Source organism: Oryx dammah, unplaced genomic scaffold (genome assembly GCF_014754425.2).
Source record: "Oryx dammah isolate SB20612 unplaced genomic scaffold, SCBI_Odam_1.1 HiC_scaffold_16, whole genome shotgun sequence".
Taxonomy (NCBI): Eukaryota; Metazoa; Chordata; class Mammalia; order Artiodactyla; family Bovidae; genus Oryx; species Oryx dammah.
In genome coordinates, this window is record NW_024070200.1 from 12,866,857 (window position 1) to 12,887,657 (window position 20,801).

At 37.6% G+C, this 20,801-nt stretch overlaps 1 protein-coding gene across 3 annotated transcripts in view; it reads left to right on the top strand.

Annotated features, from left to right (window-relative positions):
- Positions 1-19,678, top strand: part of ATXN3 (ataxin 3) — a 39,040-nt gene extending 19,362 nt beyond the window's left edge. For 2 of the 3 annotated variants that reach the window (XM_040256622.1, XM_040256624.1), the window contains 4 exons: positions 360-526; positions 2,155-2,251; positions 2,911-2,913; positions 10,100-11,588. In XM_040256622.1, coding sequence (XP_040112556.1) covers positions 360-526; positions 2,155-2,251; positions 2,911-2,913; positions 10,100-10,247 — 415 coding nt within the window. In that variant the 3' untranslated portion in view covers positions 10,248-11,588. Of the gene's footprint in view, positions 1-359; positions 527-2,154; positions 2,252-2,910; positions 2,914-10,099; positions 11,589-15,430 lie in introns of those variants that run through there. The other variant, XM_040256625.1, reaches the window with a different exon arrangement.
- The last annotated feature ends 1,123 nt before the right edge of the window (positions 19,679-20,801 follow it).

Here is a 20,801-nt window from a genome sequence, read left to right on the forward strand (position 1 = left end):
CCAGGCTCTGCCTTCCCTGGGATTCTCCAGGCAAGAACACTAGAGTGGGTTGCCATTTCCTTCTCCAATGCATGAAAGTGAAAAGTGAAAGTGAATTCGCTCAGTCTTGTCCGACTCTTAGCGACCCCATGAACTGCAGCCCACCAGGCTCCTCCATCCATGGGATTTTCCAGGCAAGAGTACTGGAGTTGGGTGCCATTGCCTTAAATTCATGTCACAATAGTACCTTTGTATTATTAGATGTTATCTGCAAAAAAAAATGTGTAAGTTTTCAACTTTCTTTGGTTTATAAACGTCTCTGTGTTATAATTACAATAAAAGAATGGCCTGCAGTTATTTTTTGTGCTTTTATTCTTTAGAGTCCAGAAAACAGATCTAGAACGTGTCTTAGAAGTAAATGATGGGACAGGAATGTTAGACGAGGATGAGGAGGACTTTCAGAGGGCTCTGGCACTAAGTCGCCAAGAAATTGACATGGAAGATGAAGAGGCCGATCTCCGCAGGGCCATTCAGCTCAGTATGCAAGGTATGGACATTCCAACACTTACTTTATTTGTTGTTGAAGCAATGATTTAGATAATTTTTAATTTCTTCTGGAAATTAATATACTATTGGTAGAAGTTCTTTGACAGTCACTACCGAAGCAGTAGCTATGTATAATCAGTTATTATTTTTTTTAGATATTATTTAATACATATAACGTTTAATACATATAACATTTAATACATATAACATACATATAACTTTATGACTTGTATTATATTAGGACCAGTTATATTTTTATTTCTGGTCATTCAGTTTGGTTATACTGTGCAAACACAGTACTAAATGGAGCTAATAATCATTGTGAGGTCAGTGGACCCTTGCCAAGACCAGCTGTTTAAATGCATTCTAGTGGCTGTGAAGGAAGGTCTGGACAGAGACTATAAATTGATTTTACAAAACTCTAAAACTTACTGGCTGTGGAACTTTTGGCTTAAGCTCACTTTGGTGGGCTCACTCTTTTAGCCCACCACACCTCTTCCCCCACCCACTCCCACCCCAGGGAATCCAAGTAGAGGGAAATGTCTGGGATGTTGCTCAAAGGGGCTTACTTTAAAAGTGTAACGGGTTTTCTTTTTTGGGGGTTCTTTTGTTTTTGTCTAATGTGAATTTGCCTTCTACTTTCTAATGAAATTACACATCAATTGAATTCCTTAAGTATCTAAATAAAATTGAGTTTCTGTTAATATGAAAATTATCCTTTTTATGCTATATTTTATTCTGAACTGCTCATGCCTCCTGGCCACGTCTGAGTACTCTGTATGGTGCACAGGCCCATTTTGGATTAGCAGAGTCCTGCTAGGTTAGCCCAGTGGTGGACAGACACAGCCTTATTAGTTTTAGACATTTTTGTGTCCTTTACTCTTCTTCCCACGTTATTTCATAATTTGTGCAGAATCTGATTGGAGCAATAATTTAGTAAGAACAGGGAAACATACTTAAGTTATGTCAGTACCCAGATGTTTGAAGATAGAGGAATATACAGAGTGGGTTTATTCTACAATCATCCACTTTAAGTTACTTCTAGGAATTCTGTGCCTTCAAAAGTGTAGATTGATTTCTGGGACTTCCCTGGTGGTACATTGGTTAAGAATCCTTCTTGCAAAGCAGGGGACATGGGTTCGATCCTTGGTCAAGGAACTGAAATCCCACATGTCTCAGAGCACCTAAGCCTGCAAGCGCTACAACTAGAGGGTCTGTGTGCCTCAAGCAAAGATCCGCCATGGTGCAAGGAAGATCCCAAGTGCCGTAGCTGACTCAGTGCAGCCAAATAAATAAATTTATTTATTTTTAAAAAGTGTAGATTCATTTCTAATAAGTAGAGAGCAAGCACGTGTGGTGCTAGTTATTTCTCCTGCCAGATGGCCACTGAACTTACCTCACGTCCACTGTGTCACAGATGACAGTAGGCGTGGCTGCAGTGGACAACAGGTGTGGTTGAACTACCTTATTCTGATTTTCCCTGAACCTTTCAGAGCCTTTCTTACATTTACAGAATGGTGCAGAATAGTTTTGAGAAGAAAACTTTTTGAAAGCTCCTTCACCTAAGTATAAACACGTCATGACTTGGTAAATAAAACTGTTTTTTGTTGTGTTTTATTCGGTTTTCAGGTACTTCCAGAAATAGATGTCAAGATATCCCACAGACATCGGGTTCACATCCTACTTCAGAAGAGCTACGGAAGAGAAGAGAAGCCTACTTTGAAAAGTAAAGTAGTTGGGACCATATTAAAACCGCATGTTGGCTGTTTTGTCTATTTGCAGACATATAGCTTTGACCTAACCATTCATTTTATTTCGAATTCTCTCTAATAAACTGAAATCAAATATGGTTTTAGGAGAAAATTTTGCCTCAGTACTAATTAAATTTTCATGAAATAGGGTGAAGGAAGCCTTGTAAAATTTCAGTCATCAAAAGAAAAATGGAGTTGGATCAAGGCAAGAACAAAGCCCTGTGGTCCTTTGAATATACTTCTTGGTTACCTGACTAACCCTACAAAGTTCTGTCAATTAATAGGAAAAACACCATTTATCATAGGAGAACACACTCTCAAATAGAGCTGGTGCTTAACCGCTCTGCTCGTTACCACACCTGGGGATGGGGGAGGTTGGCTACCACAGGCCCGTCAGCATCAGGGGCATGAGAGTAACCGTAAATCTCAACCATCAGCTCCTAGGACCTAACTTTGTGCCAGCTGTATAAGTGCTCTCAAAATAGAAATTTCACCCATATCGTTATCCTTGCCAGTAAACGTCATTCACAGGTCTTCATCCCCTTTTCTCTTTTTTAAAGATAAAACTCCATCTTACCATCACAAGACCTCTAATAGATATTCAGATCCTCTGATCTCAGCTCAGAGAACTAAGGCAGTGGCTGAGTCTGCCCTGTTATTTACTATATTTTATCAATTCTAAGATGCACATATTTTCATATTTCAACATCTCTGCAATTCGGAAGACTCTTAAGCATCATAATTGGTAGTACTTTAGCCGTATCTAAAATGTTGGCACATTTTACATTGGATGGTGTAATGAAGATAATATTTACCTTGTTTTCTGTTTTTTTTTAAGTCACAACTCAGAAGTATATGAAGGAAAGTTCTGATCAACTGACATCCTCTTAATGTGAGATATTTCTAGTCTTTATTCAGTGATAGATTAATGGATTTAATTCTGTATAGAAATCTCAAAATAGTGCTTATTAGTGCATGTCACTCCCTTTATAATTTTAAAATTAACTTTTTTATTTTTAAAATATGATAAACTTCAAATTTATGTGCAAGTAGAGAAACTAGCATAAAGAACCCTGATTTATCTGTTGCCCACGTATAACAAATATCAGCACATTGGCCATTTTGGTTTTTATGCCCCCGTCTCCCATGCTATTTACTCTTATCTCCACCCCCACCCCCTGCAGGGTGGGCTTATTTTGTAATAAATCTAAATCATAGTATTTCATCTGTATTGATTTTCATGTCTGTCTCTAAAATACATGCTGCTGCTAAGTCGCTTCAGTTGTGTCTGACTCTGTGCGACCTCATAGACAGCAGCCCACCAGGCTCCACCGTCCCTGGGATTCTCCAGGCAAGAACACTGGAGTGGGTTGCCATTTCCTTCTCCAGTGCGTGAAAGTGAAAAGTGAAAGTGAAGTCGCTCAGTCCTGTCCAACTCTTAGCGACCCCATGGACTACAGCCCACCAGGCTCCTCCATCCATGGGATTTTCCAGGCAAGAGTACTGGAGTGGGTTGCCACTGCCTTCTCCACTAAAATACGTGGTTTTTTCTTAATATCACCAAGTGATTTTGTCACACAGTAATGGAATAAAGATCAGATGATAATTATTCATTATAGTTCTATAATATCATCAACTAACTAGTCAGTGATAAAAACAGCTTTCAGTGTTTAGATAAAAAATAATATTTTGGTTACGATAAATTTATCGTAAGATATCTAAATCTAAAAAAACACAATCCTACCGTTAATAACTAATGATATTGTTTTGACAGTCACACTTCTACTCACACAAATGCACGTATATTGTATATCACATGTTCCCATGATTGTGAATATTTTTTGCAAGAGGCTATGTTGTAGTTTATTAAATGTGCGTATCACAATTTATGAACCTATTGATTTTTGCTATTATAATTAATAATGCAAAGAGCAATCCTTGTATTAACTTTATGCCTCACATCTCTCATCATTTCTTCTAATTATCCTGAAAATTTCAGATTACTAAGTTAAAGCACAGGAACATTTTTAAAGCCTTGGTAAAGTTTTCTAAACTGCTCTCCAAAACAGTTTCCAAGTGATACTTCTGCCATGCTTTTTTGAGACTTCAGTTTTTTCCAGAATAATCATAAACATACTTTATAGAGAAACTGTTAAATTCACAAGTACATCCAAGAAAAGGAAACCATCTTTAAATAAAGTATAAAAACAAATCCCTCTTTTATTAAAGAAAGTTTTTAAGATTTTTTGGATTAAAAATGTAGAACTCAGTAAATTAAAATTTTTATAGCACAAAGGATAATGCAGTAACTAACATTTCATAATGACTAAGTAAGTTATAACAAGCAGAATGCTAGCTATAACTAATGCAGATGTTTTATTCAATGTTGTGCCCTTTTAAAAATGCCTGAGTCTCCTTTCTGATTGGGGTTAGTTGATTGGATGAGAAAGTATAGTGATGGTTCCAGCTTCAGCTTCCTATCCCCTACCTCCTAATTTGACTTTGAAAATACTGGTGGTAACTTGAGTAGACCTAGAGAATGTTTTACACAGTTAGTTGTTGCTGAGAAGAGTTAAGACCTAACTTCTTGGGGTTGCTTTTTAACTTTGGTTAGTGTTCAGAATCTTGTAGGACTCATGATTGAAGGAGCTGAGAAACTGATTTTTGCCTTTCACTAGAATTCCTGATTATTAAACCTGGATGGGTCCTTGTCACAATAGCTTGTATTGTGGAGAACTTGGCTGTAAGCCTGTGGAGCCATTTCTTCCTTCTGATCTTTTCCAAACTTACCCTGGTGCTAATTTGTTACTCATTGAAATTTATAGTTTTGTTTTTTTTTTTCCTGTAGAGTATATGAAGCTTCATACTTAATGTAGTAGCCACAGTTTAGCCACAGTCATGGATTAAGCATGAAAATACTGTTGAAAGTCTACCTGTTGGAAATTTATAGTTTATGAGTAGGCGTCCTTAGCTGATACTTTCATAGCTGTGATATTTTTTCCCAGTGGTAATCTCCAAATCCATGGTACATATAGAACCCTGAGCAAAACTCTACTTTATCAGCTATATCATTGTAAAACCTTAATTCCCATGTTATGAACACCAAATGAGGCAATGTATATAAAACTGTTTTGTAAACTGTGAAGTAGCCTACAGATACACTTAGCATTATTAATGCCTTCTCCAGATGTAACTCTGAAATGATGCTGATTCTTTCTTTCTGTCATTAAAAAAGTGGTTCTTAACCAGGAGAGAAACAAGGGAGCCATTGCCTTCTCCAGGGGAGTCTTCCTGACCCAGGGATTGAACTTGGGTCTCCTGCATTGCAGGCAGATTCTTTACCATCTGAGCCACCAGGAAAACCCAATGTTTTCGTAGTCATGGGTTACTGTGATTTTTTGATTACCTAATACTTGAACTACCACTTCAGTGGTGTGATGTAGTTTATCAGAGTCCAGCTTAAAAAACAGAAACTACTTAGAGATTTTAAAAATGTTTAACTGGAGGATAATTGCTTTCCAGTGTTGTGTTGGTTTCTGCTGTACAACAGTGTGAATCAGCCATAAATATACATATATCCCCTCCCTCTCAAGCCTCCTTTGGACAAACCAGAATCAGGATATCGAGTTTAAGAGCACACTGCTTTAGCTGTGACCCTAGGACCAGGAAGCTGCCACCACAGTTGCCTAGACATGGAAACCTGCAGTCTGGCCCCGGCTGCAGCTGCCAGGAAGCAGGATTGTGGAACTGGCGTCTCCGTGGCTTTACCTGCCAGCAGAGACCCACCAAAGCTGCAGAAGATGACTATACCTCCTCTGCTGTGTAAGTCTCAGGCATGTGTTTAACTGGTAGCCAGACTCCTAGCTCGAAAACAGTCAAAAAGTCATGTCATTTTCAGTTTTCCAGCCTTTCTTGTGCTGAAGGCATGTTAGAAGGCACAGGGGGAAAGGATGCTGATTTACTGTTTGAACATGGTCCATCTTATAGTGTCCCCACATAGGGAAGGTGTCAAGATACTCTCAAGGCTGGCAGTTGATTTACTTCTCACTTGGAAGTAGAATGAAGGTTATCTCTCTAAAGGCACTCTCTTACCTATCACTCCCTTGCATTCTGAAATACTTTCTTGAATGGAGGGGGAGGAGGGCATGGAGAGGATGCACCAGGAATTCCTCATACCTCACAGCCTGTCTTTTTCGTGTCACGTTCCAGAATCAGAGTACGCTTGTGGGAGCCCACTGCCTATGTGTCCCTTGTTAGCCATGCTCCCCAGAACCTGTGCATACATCAGTGTCTGGCTCAGAGGCCAGCAGGGAAAAACTGCAGGTCCCACTGGCTGAATTTGCCTCGTTGCTCATATTTAAAACACAAGATTAAGAGGGGTTCTAGAAAAAAGTCTGCTATTCTACTCTATTTTATAGTGTTGTATATGTTAGTTGCTCAGTCATGTCTAACTCTTTGTGACCCCATGGACTGTAGCCCACCAGGCTCCCCTGTATCAACCTAGATTTTCCATGGACAGCCATTTCCTCTCCAGGGGATTTTCCCAACCTAGGGATTAAACCCAGGTCTCCTGCATTGCAGGCGGATGCTTTACCATCTGAGCTACAAGGGAAGCCCTGTTGTATTACTGGGCATTTAAAAATTCTGCTTCTTCCTGACTTCAGATTATACTACAAAGCTACAGTCATCAAGACAGTATGGTACTGGTGCAAAAATAGAAATATAGACCAATGGGACAAGATAGAAAGCCCAGAAATAAACCCATGCACCTATGGGTGCCTTATTTTTGACAAAGGAGGCAAGAATATACAATGGGTCAAAGACAGCCTCTTCAATAAATGGTGCTGGGAAAACTGGACAGCTACATGTAAAAGAATGAAATTAGAGTACTTCCTAACACCATACACAAAGATAAAGTCAAAATGGATTAAAGACCTAAATGTAAGACCAGAAACTATAAAACTCTTACAGGAAAACATAGGCAGAACACTGTATGACATAAAGCAAGATCCTCTATGACCCACCTCCTAGAGTAATGGAAATAAAAACAAAAGTAAACAAGTGGGACCTGATTAAACTTAAAAGCTTTTGCACAGCAAAGGAAACAGTAAGCAAGGTGAAAAGACAACCCTCAGAATGAGAGAAAATAATAGCAAATGAAACAACTGACAAAGGATTAATTTCTAAAATATACAAGCAGCTCATACAACTTAATACCAGAAAAACAACCCAATCAAAAAGTGGGAGAGAGACCTAAACAGCCATTTCTCCAAAAAAAGACATACAGATGGCTAACAAACACAAGAAAAGATGCTCAACATTACTATTATTAGAGAAATGCAAATCATAACCATGAGAAACCACCTTACATCAGTCAGAATGGCCATCATCAAAAAGTCTACAAACAATAAATGCCAGAGAGGGTGTGGAGAAAAGGGAACGCTCTTGCATTATTGGTGGGAATGTAAATTGATACAGCCATGATGAAAGACAGTATGGAGATTCCTTAAAAACTAGGAATAAAACCACCATATGACCCAGCAATCCCACTCCTAGGCATATACCCTGAGGAAACCAGAGTTGAAAAAGGCACATGTATCTCATTGTTCATTGCAGTGCTATTTACAATAGCTAGAACATGGGAGCATCCTAGATGCCCATCGACAGATGAATGGATAAAGAAGCTGTGGTGCATACACACAGTGGAATATTACTCAGCCACAAAAAGGAAAGCATTGGAGTCAGTTCTGATGAGGTAGATGAACCTAGAACCTATTATACAGAGTGAAGTGAGTCAGAAAGAAAGATAAATATCATATTCTAATGCACATATATGGAATCTAGAAAAATGGTTCTGAAGAATTTACTTACAGGACAGCAGTGGAGAAACAGACATAGAGAATAGACTTACGGACATGGGAGAGGGGAGAAGAGGGTGAGGTGTATGGAAAGAGTAACATGGAAACTTATATTACCATATGTAAAATAGACAGCCAATGGGAATTTGCTTTATGGCTCAGGAAACTCAAATAGGGGCTCTGTATCAACCTAGAGGGGTGGAATGGGGAAGGAGATGGGAGGGAGGTTCAAAAGGGAGGGGATATATATATACCTATGGCTGATTCATGTTGAGGTTTGACAGAAAACAACAAAATTCTGTGAAGCAATTAACTTTCAATAAGAAAAAGAATTTTTTTTAACAGTAAAAAAAAAAAAGAGAAATACCTTAGAGGGTGAGGTTGATAAAAAAACAGGAAGTATCATTCATTACCCCATTAAAGAATTTTGCATTCATAAAAAAAAAATTCTGCTTCCTTTAAAAATCCTTTTATGCATTTTTTGGAAAGCTGTTAGCTTCTTGCTTAGACTGTCGGCTGTTTATAAGTTTGTTTGTTTGTTTTTAATTTTTAGCATATACATATGTATGTATATGAAGTAATTTTAAATTGATATAAAAGCAGAGATAGTTCAGAGTTCCTTATACCCTCCACCTAGATTTCCCAATTTTTGATATTTCTGAATCACTTTAAGATAACTTACAATTTCCCATTATATTTCTCAAAACTTAAGTATATTTTCTGAGTATAAGGATACTGTCCTACCTATTTACATCATAACCATCATGTTTAAACGTTTTAATGTGTGAATTGTTATGACATGGATTTTCCTTTTGAAAAAAAATACAGGGAGAATTTACTTTAATGCAGCAGGTATTACTGAAACTTGATAATGCAGTTTAAATAGTTGTTTTCATTTCTTTCATTCATGAAGTATTTGGTGACAAGCACAGGTTTAGGTACTGGAGAAACAAGCAGGATAAGCTTTGTGCTCTCGTTAGTTTATGATTCTACAGAGGGAGACAGGCAAAAGAATATCAGATGATGATAGTTTATACTGAAAATTAAATGAGAGTGTGAGAATGGCAGGTGGCTGCTTTAGCTCAAACACTCAGGAAATATCCTGTGTCCATGGGATTCACCAGGCAAGAATACTGGAGTGGGTTGCCATTTCCTCCTTCAAGGGATCTTCCTGACCTGGGTATCAAATCTGGGTCTCCTGCACTGGCAGGCAGATTCTTTACCATCAGAGCCACCAGGAAGCCTCTGAGGAGATACTGACGCCTAGATATGAATGACAGGGAGGAGCCAGCCATGGAAGGATCATTTTAATCTGCCCATAATTTGAGATGCTTTATCTTTTCAAAGGTGCTGATTTTCAGTGACTTCCAACAATATTAAGGACCTGTAAACCAACACATTTGCATAAAAATAGTGACTCCATTGGTACAGTGTGTTATTTTTACGGTGAAAATACCTACCTGTTAATTTGTCTGATAAATGTGAATTTTCTATCTAGGTTTCCTAGGATCAGCACTGTGATGCTTTTCAGTAATTTATATCAGACTGATTGCTCTTTCTTTAAAAAATTGAAGTGTAGTTGATTTACAATGTAATTTCAGGTGTACAGCAAAATTGTTGAGATATATGTATATTCTTTTTCAGATTCTTTTCCATTATAGGTTATTGTAAGGTATTGAATATAGTTCACTATGCTATACGGTAGGACCTTGTTATATATTTTATATATAGTAGTATCTATCTATTAATCCCAAACTCCTCATTTATTCTCCCCCTCCTTTACCCTTTGGTAATCATAAGTTTGTTTTCTGTCAGAATGATTGCTCTTGCCTTCTTCTGGGGCGTTCAAGCCAGTGACACTTTTGTTTTGTGGAACCATTTATTTTCCATGGGAATGGTTTTTCTCATGGCATGTTATTCTTGGGTTTTGTTTTTTAAATGTACATTCACTCTTGAATGTTTCAGGCAGCAGCAGCAGCAGCAGCAGCAAGCTCCGCCAGGACAGCTTACACATCTGTGTGCAAAGTCGAGCACAAGCTCTGAAGCGCCTGACAGGGATCTAGGTACGCCTCCTGCCCATACGTCACATTTGTTGCCTGCATGCTCTCTTTGACACACAGCCTCCATATGATTTTTGGCTTTGTAAGCTTTTTTCTCCTCTCTTTCATTATACTGAAACTCTTGAATGAATTTGTGACCTACTAAACTTTCTTGGATTAAGGAGCAGGCTAACTCCTTAATGTACTTGTGTCCTTAAAACACTCAATGAATGTTTTGCTTTAAAGTTATAAATAGTATTTGCAATGTCACAGTAATTGGTACATTTTCCAAAAGTTTCTCAAAGATAATGAATAATAGTAGGTGGAAAATAAGTTCATTTTACTACTTGGAAAACTAAAAACACTTAAGTGTAGTCTGCATTACAACATAGAAGTCTAGAATTACTTATTAGACCTTGGTTTAATAAATAGGTCTTGAATGTTGGCCAGTTATTGATAGTAGAAACTGACTGAAAAAGAAACTATCCAACAAAGAACTTGTAAGTAGGACATGCAAAGAACTCTCAAAACTAAGAAAATAACTCAGAAAGATGGGCAAAGGATTTGAACACTTTACCAGGTATATGGATGAAAATTGGGCATGAAAATATACTCAACATCACTAGTCACTAGGGAAATGCAAACTAAACCCGCAAAGAGATGCCATTACACGCTTACAAGAAAGACGTAAGAAAATAGTTAAATTGACAATACCAAATGCAGGCAAGAATCAGAGCAGCTGGGACTCTCATACATTGTTAAGTAGGAGTGTAAAATGGTACAACAACTCCGGAAAACAGTTTAGTATTTTCTTACAAACTTAAATGTACACTTAACCATGGAATCCAGTAGTCCAACTCCTAGTTTCTAACCAAGAGAAAAGAAAATTAGATTCACACAAAAACTTCCTGTGAATGCTCTAGCTGATTTGTTCATAATAGCCCCAAACAGGAAGCTGCTTAAAGGTTGTTCTTCAGATGGTGAATAGACACATAAAATGTTAGATCCGAACAAAGGACTACTATTAGCAATAAAAAGGAATGAACTGGTACTTTTCCTTATACATTCTGCTAAGTACAGCTAACAACCCTGGGCTTTTGTATAAAGCAAATATAAGCAGAATCTGAAAGGCAGAGAGAAGACAAACTGGCTGGGAGCTCAGGACCAGAGAAAGACAGAGTGGTTAGTAGCCTCGATTTTCTTTTTGCTCCAAGAAAAGCCTACTCTGTGGAGTCATTGATCATAGAGAAAGCAAGGAAATTCCAGAAAAACATCTGCTTGATTGACTATGCTAAAGTCTTTGACTGTGGGGATCACAGCAAATTGTGGAAAAGTATTAAAAAGATGGTGATACCAGATCACATTACCTGTCTCCTGAGAAACCTATAAGGAGGCAAAAATATACAATGGAGAAAAGACAATCTCTTTAACAAGTGGTGCTGGGAAAACTGGTCAACCACCTGTGAAAGAATGAAACTAGAAACTTTCTAACACCGTACACAAAAATAAACTCAAAATGAATTAAAGATCTAAATGTAAGACTGGAAACTAAAAAACTCTTAGAGGGAAACATAGGCAGAACACTATCTGACATAAATCACAGCAAGATCCTCTATTACCCACCTTCCAGAGGAATGGAAGTAAAAACAAAAATAAACAAATGGGACCTAATTAAACTGAAAGCTTTTGCACAACTAAGGAAACTATAAGCAAGGTGAAAAGGGGGCCTTCAGAATGGGAGAAAATAATAGCAAACAAAACAACTGACAAAGAATTAATCTCAAAAATGTACAAGCAGCTCATGCAGCTCAATACCAGAAAAACTAACGACCCAATCAGAAAGTGGGCCAAAGAACTAAACAGACATTTCTCCAAAGAAGACATACAGAGGGCTAAAAAAAAAACATGAAAAGATGCTCAATGTCACTCATTTTCAGAGAAATGCAAATCAAAACCATAGTGTACCATCTCATGCCAGTGAGAATGGCTGCCATTAAAAAGTCTACAAATGATAAATGCTGAGGAGGTTGTGGAGGAAAGGGAGCCCTCTTACACTCTTGGTGGGAATGCAAACTGGCACACCTACTGTGGAGAACAGTATGCTAAGTCACTTCAGTCGTGTCCGACTCTGTGCAACCCCATAGACGGCAGCCCACCAGGCTCCGCCATCCCTGGGATTCTCCAGGCAAGAACACTGGAGTGGGTTGCCATTTCCTTCTCTAATGCATGAAACTGAAAAGTGAAAGTGAAGTCACTATTGTCTCTGACTCTTCAAGACCCCATGGACTGCAGCCTACCAGGCTCCTCCGTCCATGGGATTTTCCAGGCAAGAGTACTGGAGTGGGGTGCCATTGCCTTCTCCAGGAGAGAACAGTATGAATATTCCCTTAAAAACCTGGAAATAGAACTGCCATATGACCCAGCAATCCCACTGCTAGGCATACACAATGAGGAAACCAGAATTGAAAGAGACACATATACCCCAGTGTTCATTGCAGCACTGTTTACAATAGCTAGAACATCAAAGCAACCTAGATGTCCGTCGGCAGACAAACAGATAAGGAAGTTGAGGTACATATACACAATGGGATGTTACTCAGCTGTAAAAAAAGAATGCATTTGAGTCAGTTCTAATGAGTTGCATGAAACTGGAGCCTATTATACAGAGTGAAGTAAGTCAGAAAGAGAAACATCAGTACAGTATATTAATGCATATATATGGAATTTAGAAAGACAGTAATGACAATCCTATATACAAGGCAGTGAAAGAGACACATGTAAAGAACAGACTTTTGGACTATGTGGGAGAAGGTGAGAGTAGGGTGATTTTGAGAGAACAGCATTGAAGTATGTATATTACCATAGGTAAAAATAGATGACCAGTGCAAGCTCGATGCAGGAAGCAGGGCACTCAAAACTGGTGCTCTGGGACAAGCCAGAGGAATGGGATGGGGAGGGAGGTCAGAGGGGGGTTCAGGACGAGGGGACACGTGTGCACCCATCCCTGTTCATGTCGATGTGTGGCAAAAACCACCACAATATTGTAATTATCCTCCAACTAAAATAAAAAAAAAACCTAGACAGTGTATTAAAAAGTAGAGATATTACTTTGCTTACAAAGGTCTGTATAATCAAAGCTATGATTTTTCCAGTAGTCATGTATAGATGTGATAACTGGACAATAAAAAAGGCTGAGCACTGAAGAATTGATGCCTTTGAACTGTGGTGTTGGAGAAGACTCTTGTGAGTCCCTTGTACAACAAAGAGATCCAACCAGTCAATCCTAAAGGAAATCAACCCTGAATATTCATTGGAAGGACAGATGCTGAAGCTGAAGCTCCAATACTTTGGCCACTTGATGCGAAGAGCTGACTGACTGGAGAAGACCCTGGTGCTGAGAAAATTTGAAGGCAGAAAGAATAGAGGATGACAGAGAATGAGATGGTTGGATGGCCTCACTGACTCACTGGGCATGAGTTTGACTGGACTGCAGGAGATGGTGAAGGACAGGGAAGCCTGGTGTGGTGCAATCCATGGCATGGCAGAGTCAGACACAACTGAGTGACTGAACAACAATGGGGAACTGTATCCCACCTGCCACAACTAAGAGTTTCCATGCTGCAAGTAAAAGATACCCCCTGTGCCACACACAACGCACACACACACACACACGCAACAGATCCTGCATGCTGCAACTAAAACACAGCATAGCCAAATAAATACTTAAAAAGAACAGTAGGAGGAATAACAATATGTGTAAACACAATAGACTTACCTCTCCTTTTCAGTTTTCTAAATTATATTTTATGATTGCAGGAAGAATTATAACTGATTGGTTTTTACTATAAAATATAGGAAAAACTTAAGGTAATTATAATCAGAGGAAAGTAAAGGGAGGTAAGATTTTTAACTTTCATTTGAACTGGTGCAGCCACTCTGGAAAATAATTTCGTAATTTCTATAAAACCTGAATATACAGTGACAATACAGCCATCACTTATATTCCCCTTTAATCCTAGAGAAATTAAAACTTCTATCCATGCAAAAACCTGTACTTGAATGTTCATAGCATCTTTGTCATGATAAAAACTGGAAAAAACAAGTGTGCTACAGTAAGTGAATGGTTAAACCAACTGCAGTACATCCATCCCATGGATACATCTCAGTGTTAATAAGAAACCAGGAACTTCACTGCTGTTTCAGTGGTTAAGACTTCTGTGCTTCCACTCCTAGGGGCACAGGTTAGGTCGTTGGTCAGGGAACTGAGATCCTGCATGGTATGTGGTGTGGCGAAAAGAAAAAATTTTTTTTAACTTTTTAAAAAAAGAAACCAGTTGTGGATACATGCAGCAGCTGAAATATATTTCAAGGGTATTATGCTGAGTACAAAAAAATAAATCTCAAAAGATCTCACACTGTAAGATTCTAAGTGTGTAGCATTCTAAAAATGACAAATTGATAGAGATGGAAAGCAAATTAGCAGTTGCCTGCAGTTAAGGAATGTCGGGGGGACAGGGAAGAGAAGTGAGTGTGCACAAAAAGGGATGGCAGGAGGGAGATTTTGGTGGTTCTCAGTCTGGACTGTGGTGATGGTGATGGTGGTGGTTACACAGATCTTCACATACAACAAAATACCATAGAACTACGCACAACATTGTAAATACCAATGTCAGTATTCAGATTTAGGTTTGAGCTGTAGTTATGTAAGATTTAATTATTAGGTGAAATTTAGTCAGTGTACACAGGACCTCTTTGAACTATCTTTGCACCTTCCTGTGCATAAATAATTATTTCTCAAAACAAACTTTTCAGTAATGTATGGATCATTGACAGACACAAAGTTAAATTTTCTTTCCCTTAGCATAATGCTTTTGTTTAAGATGCCATATTCAAAGGTTGCATACACAATGCATGATTCCATTTGTGTTGCCATGCAGGAAAAGGCAGAACTGTAGGGCAGAAAACATGTCAGTGGTTGCCTAGACCTAGGGATTGGGAACTGACTGCACAGACAGCATGAGGGAATATTTGGGTGCATGGAATGGTTCTGTCTATCTGGGTGGTGGTGATGGTTATACCACTTGGTATTTGTCAAAACTTGAGGAACTGCCAAAGAGTGGATTTTACTGTCTGTAAACTTTCAGAATCAACAAAGGAAACTATAGTAGTCAAGTAAATAGCTTCTGAGCGCTTACCTTTTGATGACTTTGGAAATTTTCCAGAACTTTCTAAGAAATATGTATTTTATCCCCAACAGGCGATTCTATGAGTGAAGAAGACATGCTTCAGGCAGCTGTGACCATGTCTTTAGAAACTGTTAGAAGTAATCTCAAAACAGAAGGAAAAAAATAATACCTTTCACAAATCATTTAGATATTCAGTCTTTCCAATATTGTCCTGTGTGATTACAGCATAGGGTCCATTTTGGTAATGTGTCAAAGAGAACAATTTTCAACAGAGGAAAAAAGACTTAGGTGGTTTGCAAACAAAACAGTAATAAGGTGGAAAAATACATCAGTTGTAGGCCTAAAAAATGATCCTCCAAACACTAGCCAAGAGGCATTCAGCAATTAAAGAAATTTAAAAGAGTTTTCTAAATGTTCTTTTTTCTTTCTTGAGTGTGCAATATCTAACATATCTAAAATTAGGGCATTTTTCTTGGATCTTTTTGCAGACCAACTAATTATAACTAGCTCTGGCCACAGAACTTTCCCCACACACTTTGTCTTCTTTTCCTCCCTTCTCCGTAGTGAATCTGGCTCACTTTTCATCTAATAGTTGCTCTTACTTCTCTTTAACCAAATTAACCTTGTAGGACAGTGTTGTCTTCTCCATTTTGATAATAGCAGCAGTTCCAGGATAAGCTGTTTTCCTTCTGACTATGTATCGTGCACTTGGGTGGTTTCTCATCTTTATTTTCTCTGATCACAGTTTCCCTGTTACCTGGTTTTCATTATTTTCTACTACTCTGTTGAAAGATGGTAATGTTTCTTGAGGTTTTTAAGCCCTCTGAGAAGGGATCATTATTTCATGACTCCAGTGCATTCCTGTACTCTGAAATCAGCTCTACACAAGTATTTGAGAGTAAAAGAGAATTCTGTCACGTGTGAGCACATCCATTGTCAGATGCTTTGTGGCTCTCTCCTCGGTTATGTCAGAACTTTAAGGTTGTGTTGTAACCCTCTTTCCTGCACCCTGCTATTTCCTTTTCTTTTGAAATTGAGAAAAATAGGAGGAGCATGGTGTGCAGGTTTCCTTCTGTTGCATACAGTGTATGGAAAACAACATGCAGTGCCCACTGTGAATGTATGATAGATGAAATTTGGGCTTCAATTTTAGTAGCAGTTTCATTTTATTTTTCCTCTTGTGACTGGAGCTGTTTACAGTTGAGTTAGGAAGTGTGGATGTCTGCTTCTGCTGTACATCTTTTAGTAGGTAGAGCTTGCCAGAGATAACCATTTAGAACATGAAAATAATTTACCAACAAAACTGCATTGAAATTTGTGCTGTGACTTGACACTTGCATCATGTTGAAATAGCTTCGAATTACAGAAGGCACAGTATTTAATGGATTTGTAAATAAGAAAGTCTTTAGTTTTGATAAACATGCTTTAATTGGGATGCAGAGTGTCTTGCTGGGTCATTGCAGTGGGATGATTTTCGTGAAAGTTAACCATGTCTCTCTGAAATGGGCCTTTTAGATTCTCCCCTTCCCTCATTCTCCATCCCCCTTTGAAGCCCTTTTGAATGTTGAATTGTTCATTAGCTAAAATTTAAGAAGAAATTTCAGCTGACAACTTAGAAAATTAAAGTATGATATATTGCCATACCCTGGTGTATGGCTACACACATTTTATCAGGGAATTTTTTGATGTAGGATTTATTGCTAACTGAAAAGAGATGAGAAAATACCTTTTATTTATGATTATGAAATAGCTTTTACTTGGATAGAGACAGACTTTTTTTAAGTCATTATTTTGTGCCAAGTTATGAAGTTCCCCTTACATAAAATTAGACAGTTTTATTTTAAAATCTAAAGTTTTCTTTTGACAATTGAAAGTGTTTCAGAATTATAAACTTTTAGAAGTGCAAGGGATGTTGGAGTTTGGTACTACTCCCTGAGATTTACAAACCAAAATATTTTAAGATTGGACATTTCTGTAGTTAACCCAAGTATGCTAGTCATATTTTCCATGGATATTTGACCTGTATCTTTTCTCATTGAAAAAAAAATACATTAATTCTTACATTTGAATTGATGAACTACCTTATACAAAAGTGAAAAAGTGAATATACTTTAAAAAGTCTTAACCTTGAAAGTTTATGAAGTTCTTATATAACACACCCTTGCTAAAGCACTTAAAGGAATATAGGATGTTGACCTTCTTTTGTTAGGGTATTTTTTTAAAGCAGGGCTGAGCACACACTGGATATATTTGAATGTGTTTATTTAGTTTGTTGTGAAATTGTTACATTTGGCAGGCAGACTCAGAATCATTAGTAAACTGCCATCTTGTGTGGATTGGCATAAATATTATTGAGCATTTAGATTCCATTTCTTAATTGATTGGCCAGTATGTAAAGATGCCAATGCTCATAACCACAGGAAGAAAATTTTTAAGTTACACAAAGTTATAGTTTACACAAGTAGTACGGTTTACTTTAAACCACCTGCAAGTCAGAAACAATGAAATTCACTGTAACTGTCCTGCTAAGAACTTTTATTTATAGAAAGATTTCCATTCTGTTTTACCAATTGGGAACACCTTAATGTTTAATATTTAAACTATTGGTATCATTTTTCTAATGTATAATTTGTATTACTGGGATAAAATAAGTACCATGGCAATGCTAGTGTTATAAGTGAAGTTTAAACAAGCTTTGGAAATAACACTTTCACACTTATAGATGTCATGGATTTAATAAGTAGTTATTTATGTTTCAAAAATTCAGAGTAGTTAACATCTAATCTAAACCATCATTAAATATTTTTACCATAATTAACATACAAATATTTCAGTAATGCAAGTAGTTTGAAAGGCTGCTGCAAGTAAACTGTATTTCACCTCTAAGATCTTGGCCAAATAATTTACAATTCACAGAATATTTAAGGTGCTTTCTTTCTTTAAAACTTAATTTTTCTTAATTGAGGCTTTATTCATGCCATAGTTAATGAAGAAAATCTCCAAACTAGTTGAGGAGCAAAACTACCCATCCTCTACATTGTTTCACTTGATGTTAAGTCAAATAAAGTAAGTTTTATGCCAGTAAGAGCCTAAGACATTTTCAATGTCTGCATGTTTGATACTGTTTTTAAATAGTATCACACTAGTGCCAAGATTTACTAAATGTCTTAAAATTGGCCCATTTGGAGGTGTGCAAATGCAAAAAAGATTGGTTCTCAGTGCACAAGCAAAAATGTAATGATAATACTTGAAACTGCTTAGATTGAAAAATAAATCTTAATGTTTTAAATTCTTGAGAGGATTCGATCATTAATATTGATGACTTCCTATTAGAAACTTTATCTGCAATTGGAGGGACCTATGGCCACTACTTTCAAAGTTAATTGTTGCAGCTGGGCCCTGACAAGTATGGAGATATTACAGATGTGATCTTAATTAAGAAAAATCAGATTGGATTAATTATTTCAGCAGTATAAGTAATTTTTCATATTTTCAAAATAAAAACTTTGCTTCATTTCTGGTCCCTTTGTAACCAGCATCTTTTGTTAAAGAAATGAATGAACTTGTGTTGTTTTTTAAATACACAAAATATTTTTGTTTCATTTTGCTTTCATGAATGAAAATATTATTGACATGGTTGTTTAATTCTTGAATTTTGATTTTTTTTGTTGTTCAAGAAAATGTCTGCTATTTTAATTTTTTTTGCAAAATGGTCTGGCATTTTCAAAAATTAATGCTACTAACCACATCTAATTTATTGCAATTGGCATGTTTAATTATCATAGTATGTCAATAAATGTTTTAAGACCATGGATTCATAAGACAGGGAGTAGAAAGCATTTGTGAAACATATTTGGGAATTCCTGATTCATTTAGGAAGCACTTCACTTGTCTCTTGCATAGTTCAAAAGTGAATATTTTCAGGAATTTTTTAAAGAGGAAAACATACATTTGAATGTGATTACCTAATTTCTACAACACTGGACTAGTAGGAATGCATTTTTAAAAATTACTGTTCTGTATAAGTAACCTTTGAAATTCAAGTAAAGAATTAAAAGCATCCTTTTGGCCACGACACAGGTGCACTGTGGCAGTGCCATTTGCTCAGGACCCAACTCTGCAGCCCTGGTGTGTGTGCTCTCCTCTCTGAGTTGTCTTGCCGTTAATACACACACAGGTCTTCCTGCCTGGTCCTTAGAAAAGCCGGGCTTCCAAAGCACTGTTGAACACTGAGGATACTGTTATTAATGTGGATGTTTGATGAGTTGTATTTTAAATATCAAAAATTATTAAATAAAGATAATGTTTGCTCTTTTTTACTTCTGTTTGTATTTATTGTTAAGTTCATAGCTTTGCCTTCAGAGTGTGGTTGGAGCATTTACACCACTGAGAGCTTTTCAGAAATGCTAAGTTTCAGGCCACACTCCCACCTACAGAAACAGAACCTGCATTTTTAACAAGATCCCTGGGAGATTCCCACACAGAGTGAATGTGAGAAGCATTGTTTTATGGACGTGGTGATAAAGAAGCTGGCTAGGGCCCACTGATAACTCTGTTCCAACTAACGGGTACCAGAGGGACCATTGTTCCCGGATCCTCTGATCTTTTCTGAGAGGCTAAGAATTCCATATTTTTATTTGAAATCTGATTTTTAAATGTTGGCTTGATTTTTTTTTTTTCCCACCCTGAGAGCCAAACAAAGCATACTAGTAACAGTTTTTAAGAGTGCTATTTTTCCTCACTGAACTCCAGACACCGGCCTCTCCTGGTTCAGGGTTATAGGATCCTCAGATTTTATAATGACGGCTATCCATTTTAGCTTTAATTAGGGCTGGGCACAAATCTTGAAACAAAAATTTCCACTTGATGACGTGCGACCGTCTTTTTAGTGTAACTCAATAGCCAAATGGCTCTGATCTCAACACCTATGGGCCCTATGAAACGTACTAGTTGATTTGAAGGCACATTTTATGTCAGCTAAAAGCTTTTTGAAGATTAGGGAAATTTGGGGTTGTCCTTATTCTGAAGATTTGCATGTTTGGGGATCCTTTTAACCATTTTGTGCCTGCCACGTTCAATGCTCATCATTTTTAGGTAATTTGAGCCCAGCTGACCTCTTTGGCCTGTTCTCTTGACAGTTCCCCTTAAGGCACAGTGGACCTCATTTTAGGTCTTCAAAGAAACCAAGTTCTTTCTCACCGCCAGGCATCCTAACACTCCCCTTGCTCTTTCACCTTTGCCCTTCTGACATCCTTGTCCCTCAAGATCAATGGCCACCTCTGCTATGAGGACTTTCAATTGACCACCACTCTTCGCTGGACCTTGTTCTCTCAAGATTGTTACCGTTCTCCCTGGATCAGAACCTCCCCCAGCTCCACCCCCCCAAAAAAAAACCTTTGTCTCATGAACTATGAGAGAAAAACAATTCTGTATCATTCATTC